The 13,534-nt window shown below is 38.5% G+C and overlaps 1 protein-coding gene across 4 annotated transcripts in view; it reads left to right on the plus strand.

Moving 5' to 3' along the window:
- The window catches only part of DBT (dihydrolipoamide branched chain transacylase E2), a 55,360-nt gene that overhangs the window by 39,937 nt on the left and 1,889 nt on the right, over positions 1-13,534 (plus strand). For 3 of the 4 annotated variants that reach the window (XM_047084317.1, XM_047084320.1, XM_047084319.1), the window contains 5 exons: positions 2,375-2,591; positions 3,230-3,396; positions 7,321-7,398; positions 8,891-9,082; positions 9,236-9,307. In XM_047084317.1, the coding sequence (XP_046940273.1) occupies positions 2,375-2,591; positions 3,230-3,396; positions 7,321-7,398; positions 8,891-9,082; positions 9,236-9,307 (726 nt within the window). The remainder of the gene's footprint in view (positions 1-2,374; positions 2,592-3,229; positions 3,397-7,320; positions 7,399-8,890; positions 9,083-9,235; positions 9,308-13,534) is intronic. The other variant, XM_047084318.1, reaches the window with a different exon arrangement.

Here is a 13,534-nt window from a genome sequence, read left to right on the forward strand (position 1 = left end):
ATTGACCTACCCTCCAATTTAGCATGCCAATCGCAAGCCCAGGTTATTAGCTATACTTTTGGCCTACTGGCTACAGATGAGAGGTCCACACAATCCCCTCTTTGGGTTTGATTAATTTCCTAGAGCAGCTCATACAACGTAGGAAACTCATTTACTCACCAGATTACTGATTTATTATAAAAGAATACAACTCAGGAACAGCCAGATGGAGGGACACAGAGGTATATGTGGAAAGAGGTGGACAGGTTCCATGCCCTCTCCAGGTGTGCCCATCTCCCCAAATCTCCAGTGTTCAACTTGGAGGCTCTCTAAATGCCTCCAAGCATTTTGGGGTGTTTTAGAAGCTTCATTACATAACCCCTACTGATTAAATCATTGCCTGTTAGCAACTGATTCAACCTCCTGCCCTGGGGTAGGGGTACTGAAAGTTACAAATGTCTAATCACACAGTTGGTTCCCCTGGCAACCAGCCTCCATCTTTAGGTTCCCTAAGGGCTTTACAAAGGTTCATTAACATAATAAAAGACACTTTTTTATCACTGGTCATTTCAAGGATTTTAGGAGCTTGGTGCCAGATCTGGGGAGGAAGACCAAAAATATACTTGTCATAAATCACCATCTCACAATGAGTGTCTAGTGGAAAGTGGAATTATGTCATTTACTATTCTGTAGGAAGCAATAATAAAACATATGTGCCATTTAACTTGGGCTGAGAAACTCAACATTCCAAATATGACTCAATAAAATTAATTTCAATTTTTTCAATGTTTATTTTTGGGAGAAAGAGAGACAGACAGACAGACAGAGACAGAACATGAGTGAGGGAGGGGCAGAAAGAGAGGAAGACCCAGAATCTGAAGCCAACTCCAGGCTCTGAGCTATCAGTACAGAGCCCTATGCAGGGCTCAAACTCACAAACCTGGAGATCATGACTGAGCGGAAGTCGGATGCTTAACCAACTGAGCCACCCAGGCACCCCTAATTTCAATGCTTTGTACTTATCTTTCTTAAACAACTATCAGAAAAAACTAAGAGCTTTTGTATGATGATTATTTTAACTATTAGTAGTACTGATAGCCAGGTTCCTTTAAACATGCCATAAAGGCATGTACATGAGTGTCTTTCCACAATGTCAGCTTTATTCAATCATAAAGCATTTAACTGGGCTTCATACATGTCACAATACAACACAACAAACAAGATACAATAAGGGTTAAGAGGTTAACAAACCAAACTCGAAGTCAGTGGTATGCATTTGAGAGTTGAGGTGAGGACTCGCTGTGGCCTGGGTCACCTCTTGGCACATGCTGCTTATTATGTTCAGGAAGTAGAGGATCAGATGTCTTCTGTTCAGAGATCAGTCAGGTGAACTTTTGGTGGTAACTGCCTTTTTAATGCAGTCACATGTGGAAGGCTCAGCATCTGGAGAGTCTGTTTGCTACAGAAGTCTTCCCTTTTTAAAGGAGTTTAGTCTTAGGCTTTGACAGGCCTCTGGTGATTTGAATCAGTTCCTGGTTCTTCCAGATTCTCACGACCTTACTGGTATCAGTCCTTAGTACTACGCTGGTTTGGGTGATGCGGCCTGCTGTTAGCTGCAATACCTTTGGCTGCTTAAGTCACTGCTTGACATGAGTGAGTCCATCTTGCTCTCTAAGGTCAGAAACATGGGTTGACATTTGTTACAGTGTTTAACTCTTTAAACTTTGAGTTCTTCTTATATAGTCTCCAAAAAAGAAAAAAATCTAGTAAGAACTGCAAGAAGTTTAAAAATAGTTGACTTTAAAAATGTAAGTTTTCATAGCTATGGATTATATGCAGTGCAGTGCAGATTATCTGCAATGCAGATACTGCATTGCTACAACATTGGCAAATGGACGGTGTAAATACTGCATTGTTAACACATTGGCAAATGAACAGTATATACAAAAGTAACAAATGTGGGGCGCCTGGTTGGCTCAGTCAGTTAAGTGTCCAACTTCGGCTCAGGTCATGATCTCGCAGTTCCTGAGTTCAAGCCCCAAATCAGGCTCTCTGCTGCGGTGAGGAGCCTGCTTTGGTTCCTTTGTCTCCCTCTCTCACTGCCCCACCCCTGCTCATGTGAGATAGCATGTTCTCTTTCTCTCTCTTAAAACATAAACTTAAAAAAAAAGTAACAAATGAATTTTAAAAAGTAACAAATGATTACATATGAAGGGCAGCTATTGTTTGTTAGCATTCTATGAAGATAATAAAAATGTTCTTTCCTTATACTAATTTATTGGGCAGAGAGCCTTTTTTTTTTCAATTGGTTAAATTCCATTTAGAGATTTAAATGATGGACATATTTATTTTTAGATAGTATTATTTTTAGCATTAAAATGTGTCATTTTTTTAGATTAAGCTGAGTGAAGTTGTTGGCTCAGGAAAAGATGGCAGAATACTTAAAGAAGATATTCTCAACTATTTGGAAAAGCAGACTGGAGCTATATTACCTCCTTCACCAAAAGCTGAAATCGTGCCACCTCCACCCAAACCAAAAGACAGAACTATTCCCGTACCAATATCAAAGCCTCCAGTATTCACAGGCAAAGACAAAACAGAACCCATAAAAGGTAATAACAGTAATGTAAGGCACTAGGACAAGTTATCTGGGGACATTTACTTCACTAGATCGTTCTGTATAGTATGGTGTTTTCAATTCTTACTGAGGGGAAAGTTCAAATTCCCCCCTTTTTAGCAGTAAAATAACATAGTTTTTCCAGAAAAGTTTCAGTGTATTTCTGTTAATTTCTGAAGAGTAATAGGTTAGCAGGTTTCTTGGACTATACACATGTATACTGATAATTGCTCTTTTTGAAGACTTAAGATGTTATAATTTTTAGTTACCTTCCAAATAACTAGCTCTGATTTGTTATTTATAAACTCTTAGGATAATTAACTTACAGAAACATGGCTTTGCAAGAAATCCATTAGGTAAATACATGGCTTGCATCTTTTTATATTTTTCTATATACCACAGCATTGAAGGCAGTTACTTCCTAATGTTATTACACTTGACCTTGGGTGCTATGCTGTAATCAGTGCTTCAGCATTGGAATTAGTGTCTTTCAAATCACGTAATAAAGATGGTAGCCTCAAGAGGAAAAGTTTAGTTGGAAAAGTAAAAGACATTAGAGAACCTTCAGTTTTAGTAAAAAGGTTTAAAGGATTTAAGAATTCAAAAAAAAAATATGTATTTAATGTTTTCCAGGCTTTCATAAAGCAATGGTCAAGACCATGTCTATAGCCCTGAAGATACCTCACTTTGGGTATTGTGATGAGCTTGACCTTACTGAACTGGTTAAGTTACGAGAAGAATTAAAACCCATTGCTTTTGCCCGTGGAATTAAACTCTCCTTTTTGCCCTTTTTCTTAAAGGTGAGATTCATTCATTTCAAACAGGGCTTGAATAGGCCATTAAAATTTTGTTTTGCAGATATACAATGTGTTAACCATGGATTTAGATAAAAATATTACTTTTCACCATATCATATGGTTAGAAAAATGTACAAGTGCACTATTTCTTTGTTTCATAGGAATTTATAAAATTGAAATTTGTGTCGTAATTTATCAACTCATCTCTTTGAGCTAGCTAAAGGATTGTCTTGCCAGTTAAGTAAAGCCTTTAATTCTGAAAAGATCACTCCAGCAAAATCCTGATTTGGACAAAAATGAGACTTGGTATCGTTCTTGCATATCACTGACATGTGTTCGTTTTCATTTACTCAACAAACTTATATTGAACGTCCTGGGAATTGTTTCTAGGCCTTAGGACCATTATAAAAGAAGACAGTCAAAAACAAAGCAAAACAAAACAACAAAAAAACAAAAACAAAACAAACAACAACAACAAAACAAAACCAAGACAGTCAGCTGACCTTAAGCAGCTCAACATCTAGCTCACATTAACAACCATTTATGAAGCAGGTACCATGTGGCAGACTATGTACTAAGCATGCTATATACATTATCTCTCCTAATTCTCAGAATACCCCTGACGTGTAAATATGGCCATATTCACTTTCTAGTTAAGGAAATTAGGGTTCAGAGAAATTGAGAAGCCTGTCAAGGATATATGGAACTTATAAGTGGAGAAGGCAAGTTTTGGGTTCTGATCTGTTTTACTCAAAAATGCATACTGGTATCTCTAATTCTAGTGTGGCTGGCTTCTCTCTAGCCCTTTCTCCGTACTGTACCAAGACTGACCTTCCATAAATGAAATTACTGTAGTATTCCCCAGTTCTTTTCAGTGGTCTCCTTCATTGTTTTCAGGTTAGTTTCTAAACTCCTTCGTTTGGCATACAAATATTATTGCAGTCTCTACTGCCTACCTCTCCAGCCTTATCTCTCAGTCACTCCTGTTCTAATCAGATTAAGCCTGCATGGCTGCTGGACTATAAGACTTCACGTGAAGTGCCCCCTCCTCCTTGATCAAATGCCTGCACATCCTAAATGCCAAATTTTGTTCAGGAATACCCTCCTCCAGAAGCCTTCTGTAGCTGTCACAGTTTGAGTTAAATACTCTTGTTTCTCATTGCAGTGTATCTCAGTGTATTGCACGTGTTTGCTCTGTTTTCTCTTCACTGGATGCTGAGCTTCTTGGGGCAGAAACTGTTAATCTCCATTGTTTTAGCAACTACCCTAAACAACTAAGCGAATGCTCTATAAACATGCAATGTAATAGATGTCTATAAATGAGACATCTGGGTTATATTTTAGCTATAGAGTCATTTTTAGAGACACAGTAATTGAATCAGATGGATGAAATCACCCAAATTGTGTGCAAATGAGAAGAAAAGAAGGCTACAGATTTTACATCAGCATTTGAGGGGTAGATGCAAGTTGAGTTGGCAGAGACGGTGGAAGAAAGTGAGTGGAGTCAGTGGTATGACAACCAGGAAAGAGTCTCCTAGAAGTCAGTGTATCAACAGATCACCCCCAAATTTAGTACTTTGAAATAACATCCATTTATTACTTCTCATGAGTCCACAGAACCAGTCTGCTGATCTTGGCAGATTTATTTCTTTGTCTACAGACAGCTAGTAGGTTGGCTAGGGGTGGGCTGGTGTAGGATGGCCTTGGCAGAAATAACTCATTTCTCCCCTCACATGTTTCTTTTCCCCTCAGCATGCTAGCCTGCACATGGTCTCATAGTACTGTCAGGGATGAAGAGAGGAAGCAGAAACGTCAAGCACGTTTCTAAGCTTTGCTGCATCAAGTTTGTTCTTATTTCATTGGCCAAAGCAAGTCACATGACTGAGCTCAGAGCAGTACCAGAGGGCATGGATACAAGACGGGCTTGAACCATCGGGGCCATTTCTTCAGCTTCTCATACCAAGAGACAAGAAGGAAGTTGGGATGGGCGACACCTGGCTGCCTCAGTCAGTAGAGCATATGACTCTTAATATTGGGGTCATGAGTTCAAGCCCCATGTTGATTGTGGAGATTACTTAAAAAATAACTAAATATAAAGCCCTTAAAAAAAAAAAAAAGTTAGGGTGGGAACAGGCTATTGGAGTAGTAATGAAGAGGTCATGAGTAGCCTTACCCAGAACTGATTGAATAAAGTATTGTTGAGGTAGAAGCTTGATTCCAGTTAGTTGGTAAATGAATAGAAATTGAGGAAGACACTAAAAATATCTGGTAAAAAGCAGATAGAGCATAGGCACAGAGGGCAATTATAGTGCTTGTTTGGGGTGAAGAAAGATTCCATCTGCCCTCTCCCCTCCTAGAAAAACTGGAACAGATTTGTAGGCTGAGGGAAAGAGCTGGAAAATGGAGAGTTAAAAATAATGTGAGTGACACTGGTGATGTCTGTTTTGAAGCAAGCAGAGACCAACTTTTTAATATATTGAACTTCTTTTATTATTTTTCTTCATTGTTCCAATCTGAATGAAATATCTTTATTTTGAAAATAAAATTTAGTGTGCTTTATTTGTTTTCAAACAACATTTTTTTCTGCCTAGGTAAACTTCAGAACATTTGGAAAATACTACAATCTATTGTAGAAGGAAAAAATGACCTCGTATCTGTGAACACACACTTTGGTTTTTCTTTTATAAAATTTGGATTACATTCAAAATAGTGTTTTTATGTGTAATGCTTTAACCTTAGTTATGGATTTTTATATAGAGAAGATTAAAGTTACAGTTGTCAAATCAAATGCTTAGTAAAAAACCTGCTTTAACTCTCTAGTTCAAGGAAATGATTTAAAAAAAATTTTTTTTGAATGTTTACTTATTTTTGATAGAGAGAGACAGAGCATGAGCGGGGGAGGGGCAGAGAGAGGGGGAGACACAGAATCCGAAGCAGGCTCCAGGCTCTGAGCTGTCAGCACAGAGCCCAATGCGGGGCTTGAACTCACGAGCCGTGAGATCATGACCTGAGCCGAAGTCGACGCTCAACCGACTGAGCCACCCAGGCGCCCCAAGGAAATGATTTTTTTTTTTTCCTGACATGAGTACTGACCTACAGACAAAAATAACACTTAACACAGTACATGTAAAGGACTCTTAATTGGACTAGATAAAGAGGGCTGGATTTTAAGGACAGTTTTAAGCATTTTTTATTTTCCTATTTTTAAAATTGAATACAAGGCATGACAACCAAATGCAATGTGTGAACTTTGATTAGATCCTGGATGGGCAGAGAAACAGATACAGAAAACATTTAGCGGACAGTTAGGAAAACTTGAATATGGACAGAAGAGGAACATTACAAAGTAAGAAGAGGAAAAAAAAGGAAAAAAGATTAAGGGAGAAGAAAGCAGAGGAGGGAGAGTTTGGGAAGGTGAACTCTAAAGTAAATGTTCACACCAGCTCTGCCCTTCACTAGGCCAAAGACACCTATTGGAACACGAGCATGGTCGGTGCCCTTGGAAACGCTTATCACTTGTTCTTTCTCCACAGGGAAACAGCTTACTACCTTTTTGTGTTTTAATTCAGTGTTTTGAACTACAAGTTTACTTCTCATGTAAGATTCTATGTGCAAGTGAGGAAATCACATAGAATTTAGATATTTTCTATGGTACTTTGGTTGATCTGTATAGTCATTTTGAAAATTTTGATGTTTACAGCTGCTTGACAATGTTATCTTTTATTCTTAAGTGATTAGGGTGACCTACTTGCACGCCTGCTTGGAGGTAACAGTGGGAGTAATATACCTAGGTACATATAGACTTGAAATTAAGCTCAGCGTAATTAAGCATCATTAAATAAAGCTCCCTCCCTCCCTCACACGTCTTACTGCTTCCAGTTTCCTGAGTTAAAAGTACTAATGTTGCATTCTCTTTCTGTTAAACAGGCTGCTTCTTTGGGACTACTACAGTTTCCTATCCTTAATGCTTCTGTGGATGAAAACTGCCAGAACATAACATATAAGGTTGGCTATGTGTTCTGGCAAGTTCTTGCAAATACAGAAAATAGTGCAGATGAACTTGTAGGTTAGAAAATCTTTTGTACCTCAAACAACGGGGTTTTTTTAGACTAGAATTAAAGGTATGAGATAAAATATTAAACCGAAGTATAATTTGTTACTATTGTTAATGATTTTATTTGTTAATAATGATACTGTTCAGATATATGGAGTACCATTTTTAAGCCCCTTTGGTTTATCGCTTAAAATAATAGAAATAAATGGCTGTCAAGCAATGGATTATGTTAACCATTGTGCATATCCTCCCCTCAAAGGAATAACCTCTCTCAAAATGGAGTTCCTGCAGTTTTTAAAACCAGAATAATTTAACCAGAAATAGGAAAAGTAATGAAAGTGTGGATTCCACTTGACTGAACTCTTCTGTTTGGACTGAAGATTTATTGAAACTGAGAACACTTTTTGGGATGCTGATCCTTATTTATATTTCTTATTAGAAAGTGAGCTTAGATATTTTAGCTGGTTGGATTTAAAATCTTCCCATACAATATGATTCATACATATGTTTAATACAATTTCCTGATTAAGTATATACTTGTTGCAAAAAATATTCAGACAAGAAGGTAACTATCTTTACCTTCAATCCTATGACCCTAAAATAACTTACTGTTTGTGTGGAGACGTGCATGCTTCCAGGATTTTATTTTCACATACTTAAAAAAAATCATACGTATTTATACATATTGTGTTTTTAACTTAAAGGTTTTAAACTTATTCCTTTCTCATTTAATATATAATGGACATCATTACATGTCAATAAACATAATTTTGTTATTTGTTTAACCAGTGGCTTATTATTGATAAACATTTTGATTCTTTGCAGTTTCTCAGACTTAGTCTGAACTCAATATCCCTGTGTATCTCTATATACTTCTATATTTATCTCCTAAACACAAAGTTTTTTTTTGTTTTTTTTTGTTTTTTTAATTTTTTTTTTTTTCAACGTTTATTTATTTTTGGGACAGAGAGAGACAGAGCATGAACGGGGGAGGGGCAGAGAGAGAGAGGGAGACACAGAACCGGAAACAGGCTCCAGGCTCTGAGCCATCAGCCCAGAGCCCGACGCGGGGCTCGAACTCACGGGCCGCGAGATCGTGACCGGGCTGAAGTCGGACGCTTAACCGACTGCGCCACCCAGGCGCCCCTAAACACAAAGTTTTATAAATGTTGGTACATATTGATAAATATTCCCGAGAAAATCTTATATACCCCCCAGCTTATATATCCCCTGTAATGTATAGAAATAGCCTGTTGCCCTATATTCTTACCAATAAAAATTTATCTTTTGCAAAAAAATCCTTTTAAAATCCTTTAAAAATTATTTAAATTATCACCAATCTGGTAGAAACAGTTTTTGGCAGTTGTTTTTATAAGATAGTGAAGGTTGTTCTTTTCTTTTCTGTTAACTTATGAAAAGGCTTACTCTATAATTTTTTTTTAGGCTTCTCACAACATTGGAATAGCAATGGATACTGAGCAGGGGTTGATTGTCCCTAATGTGAAAAACGTTCAGATCTGCTCTATATTTGAGATCGCCACTGAGTTGAACCGCCTTCAGAAATTGGGCTCTGCAGGTCAGCTCAGTACCACTGACCTTACAGGAGGAACATTTACCCTTTCCAACATCGGATCAGTGAGTAATAGGAATGTTCAAATTCATAAACCATAACTTAAGGTTTCTGATCATATATTCAATGAAAAATACAATATTGCATTTGCCATTTGTTCCCCCAAAGCTTACTTTTTCTACTTTTCCTTTTTACTTTTCTTTTCTTTTTTTTTTCAGATTGGTGGGACCTATGCCAAACCAGTGATACTGCCACCCGAAGTAGCAATTGGGGCTCTCGGATCCATCAAGGTATGTTTATCAACTAACTGGTAAAAGAAGAGTCTTAGCAAATTGGGAGAGTAAACACAACAGAGTGACATTTCAGCGGTTTTTCCCTTGCTTTGTAGATTTGAGTATAACATTTGGCTCCGTAGGCCAGTTATTTCTTCCTAAGAGGTAGGCCTGCAATTCTAGTGTCTGCCTCTGTGTACAACATGGTGGTGATCTGGATTGTTCTGTATGGATCAACCATCGTGGTTTATGCCAGGCACTGATGTGAGTCATTATGGATAACCACAAATCTAGCCAATCTACTTCTATCAAAAATTTTTATTTCCGAATACCAAAGATAATAGTAGGCCAGTACAAATTATTATTTATAGCACAGTGAGACACCATTTAGAGAATTTTTCTCAAACTTCGCTCTGTTCAAGAATCGTTGAGAGTACTAGTTAAAAATGCAGTATTCTTGGGGCACCTGGGTGACTCGGTTAAGCATCTTGGCTCTTGGTTTTGGCTCAGGTCGTGATCTCATGGTTTGTGGGTTCGAGCCCCATATCAGGCTCTGCACTGGCAGTGTGGAGCCCACTTGGGATTCTCTCTCCCTCTCTCTCTCTCTCTCCCAAAATAAATAAACTTAAAAAAAAAAAAATTGCAGTATTCTTAGCCTTGGGGACCGAGCTTCCAGAACTTAACATTTTAAATAAGAACCCAGGTGGTTCCAACTTGAGTGACCTGTGGCCGTGTTTTAGGAGACACTGACCTAGAATAAGGGTTGCAATGATTCTTAACCTTGGCTATGTGGGGACCTTGGGAAAAAAATGCCTAAGCTCACCCTATACCAACTGAATCACAATTGTGGGGTGTAGCAGATAGGGCTTGGGCATCCCTATTAACTCAGTGTTGAGAACCACTAGAGTTAAAAGAAGTAAGCTCCTGGATTCCATCTCAGTACCACCATTATTAAATGTCATCACCACATTGACTATGATTTTGGTCTTCATGCTTTCAGAAGAATCTTTTTTCTTTATGTTTATGATGCTTCCATACTGAGTATCTCTGGGACTTGTCTTTCATGAGTTTATTACTTTTGTGTTGGCATCCAAGCCTCTACAGATACTTTCATTCAGCCTTTTTTTTTTTTAATGTTTGTTTATTTTGAGAGAGAGAGAGAGAGAGTATGTGTGTGTGTGTGTGTGTGTGAGAGAGAGAGAGAGAGAAAGAGAGAGAGAGAGAGAGAGAGATAAGGGTAGAGAGAGAATCCCAAGCAGATTCTGCACTGTCAGTGCAGAGCCCAATGTGGGGCTCGATCTCATGAACTGTGAGATGATGAACCTGAGCTGAAACCAAGATTTAGACATGTAACCAACTGAGCCACCCAAGCACCCCTCCTTAGAGTCTTGTAATACAACAAAATGTTACTTATCTGAATGGAAGGCTTTGAAGCAGAGACAACATGTAACTAGAGTTCCAAGCAACATAAATATGAACCTTGCCCTCATCAGATCAATAATTTTTCAGTGTTAAGCATTCTCTTCCAAAAACAGAATATAAAGCCCTGTAATTGCACTTCCAATATTTTAAAACTTTTTTTTAACATTCACTTACTTATTTTGAGAGAGAGAAAGAACAAGAGAGCGCATGAGCAGAGGAGGGGCAAAGAAAGAGAGAGAGAGAGAGAGAGAGAGAGAGGGAGAGGGAGAGAGAGAGAGAATCTGAAGCAGGCTCCATCCTGCCACCACAGAGCCCGACATGGGGCTGGAACCTACAAACTGTGAGATCCTGTCCTGAGCCAAAATCAAGGGTCGAACGTTTAACCTACTGAGCCTCCCAGGTGTCCCTCATTCAGCCTTTGATTTGCTTTCTTACAGATAATACCTCAGCTACTACGTTACTCCTTTTTCCTAGCATCTACTGTCCCTTCTAGCATAGAGAGGAGATAGGGAGAGAGATCCAGAAACACATAATGAGACTCTGTTCTTTACAAATCAGGAGTGTCTCTGAATATAATTTCCCTGTCACCCATTCTCCACCCAGCATTTGAATCTCACAGAATTCTGACTTCCTACAGTTTCCAAGCCATCATACCTATCTGAGAAAGTTTTGTTTTTCTTTTTCCTTAAAGATAAGAGGTATTTTCTTCTGGATTGTGTGTGTGTGTGTGTGTGTGTGTGTGTGTGTGTAATTATGGTAAAATCTACAAAACATAAGTTTACCATTTTAATGTGTACAGTTGAGTGGCATTAGGTACATTCATGTGTTTACAACCACACCACCATCCATCTCCTGAAGTTTTTCCTTGGCCCAAGAAACTCTGCTTGTGTACATCACTTTTTGTTTATCTGTTCATCTCTAATGAGTATTTGAGTTGTTTTCTTTTTTTGGCTATTGTGAATAGTGCAGCTATGAACATTGGTGTGCAGATATCTGTTCAATAGGTGTGTTTTTACCAAATCATTGTTACCCATGATTTCATCAAGCTATGAAGAACAGTTCTTGGAGTATAAGTCTTCTAATATTTGTTGGGTAGGAACAGTGTGTCTCTAATCCCTTTCTTTCATAGAGTCATCTCTCCTTTGTCATTTTCTGTTTTTACTATAAATTTTGAACTTCTTGTTGCCAAAAAGTCTAAGTTACGAAAACCCCCACATAACTCAGTTCTCTGTCCTTGTCTTCCCTGACCTATTGGCTGCACCTGAGTCACCTGAGCCATCCCATTTCCTTGGAAAACATCTTTCACTATGACTTTACAGAATACCTTGCTACTGTGGCTTTCCTTCTGTCTACTGCTTATTCCCTCTGAGGCTCCTTTGCTGAAACTTCCTTATCTCCCAAGGAAGATTTTGATTCTCTCTTTAAGCTGTGGGCTATTCCTGGGCTCCCTTCTGGCCGTTTTCTTTATCTGATCCCATCTTATGGCTTTAAGCGCCATTTATATACTGATGACACTCAAGTTTATATCTCTCCTTTGATCTGGAAATTCGTATATCCTGGTTGGATATCTAATTAGGCATCTTGAATTTCCTATTCCTTTCCTCACCACCTCCCACCCTCAAACTTACTCCTCCTGAAGTTTTCCCCTTTCAGTAAATGACCATTCTGCCCAGAAACCTCCAATAACTTCTCACCTCACTTAGATCAGAGCCAAAGTAGCTGCAGTGGCCTATATGGCCTTCCACTGGTGCTACGCAGTGTGATCAGGTAGCCATGTGAGGCCATGAATGTTGTATCCAGACTGTGAGGACACCAGTACAGAAAGGGAGAGTAGGGCTTAGATGCTTTCACAGCAGTTTGACAGGTGATTTTTGGTGTATTGAATCTAATACAAGAAGTTAGGGCTTGCGTTTTATATATCTTTTAAATTTTTCTTTTAGTAATTTACTTTTAATATATTTTTTAAAAATAGCTTGCAATGGATTAGAAATTTAATTTAATTTTATTTAATTTTATTTAATTTTATTTTATTTATTTATTTTTTTTTTTATTTTTGAGAGAGAGAGACCGAGAGTATGAGTCGGGGAAGGGCAGAGAAAGAGGGAGACACAGAATCCGAAGCAGGCTCCAGGCTCTGAGCTGTCAGCACAGAGCCCGATGTAGGGCTCGAACCCATGAACCACAAAATCATGACCTGAGCCAAAGTTAGGCACCCAACTAACTGAGCCACCCAGGCGCCCCTGTATTAAAAAAAAATTTTAATAACAATAAGTCACTTACCAAAAACAGATTGAGAAGCATTGCCCTTGACAGTGTGCCCCACTTTCTTTCTGCTCCATCCATGACCTCATCTCCCACCTCTCACCCCTGCCCCTCCACTGCAGCCACCCTGCCTACTTTGCTGTTCCTCTAACACTCCAAAGTCATGTTTCCCCTCTGTCTGTCTTTGAAGATACATCTGGCTTGTTTCCTCGCTGCCTTCAGTAAGGAAACGATGGTGAGGCTTTCCCTGCCCACCCTGTCAAACAAAAAATGTTGCCTACATCTAGCCACTGCCTACACTCTCTCCCCTTTCCACATGGCTTTATTTTTTCCTTTGTACTTTTCTCTAACTTGCTATGTATTTTGCTTATTTATCTTAATTTTCTCTCTTTCTCCATACAATGTTAGCTCCAGGAAGGCAAGGATTGTTATTTGTTTTGTTTACTGGTTTAGCCCCAGAGTCAAGAAGAGTACCTGGCACATAGTAGCTGCTCAATAAATAACTGTTAAAAACAAATTGAAATCTGAGAAGAGATTTACTGTATATAAGGAAATTATACA

Source organism: Lynx rufus, unplaced genomic scaffold (assembly GCF_022079265.1).
Source record: "Lynx rufus isolate CCGP_SWC_20201006 ecotype Redwood Valley unplaced genomic scaffold, mLynRuf1.p SCAF_2, whole genome shotgun sequence".
Taxonomy (NCBI): domain Eukaryota; kingdom Metazoa; phylum Chordata; class Mammalia; order Carnivora; family Felidae; genus Lynx; species Lynx rufus.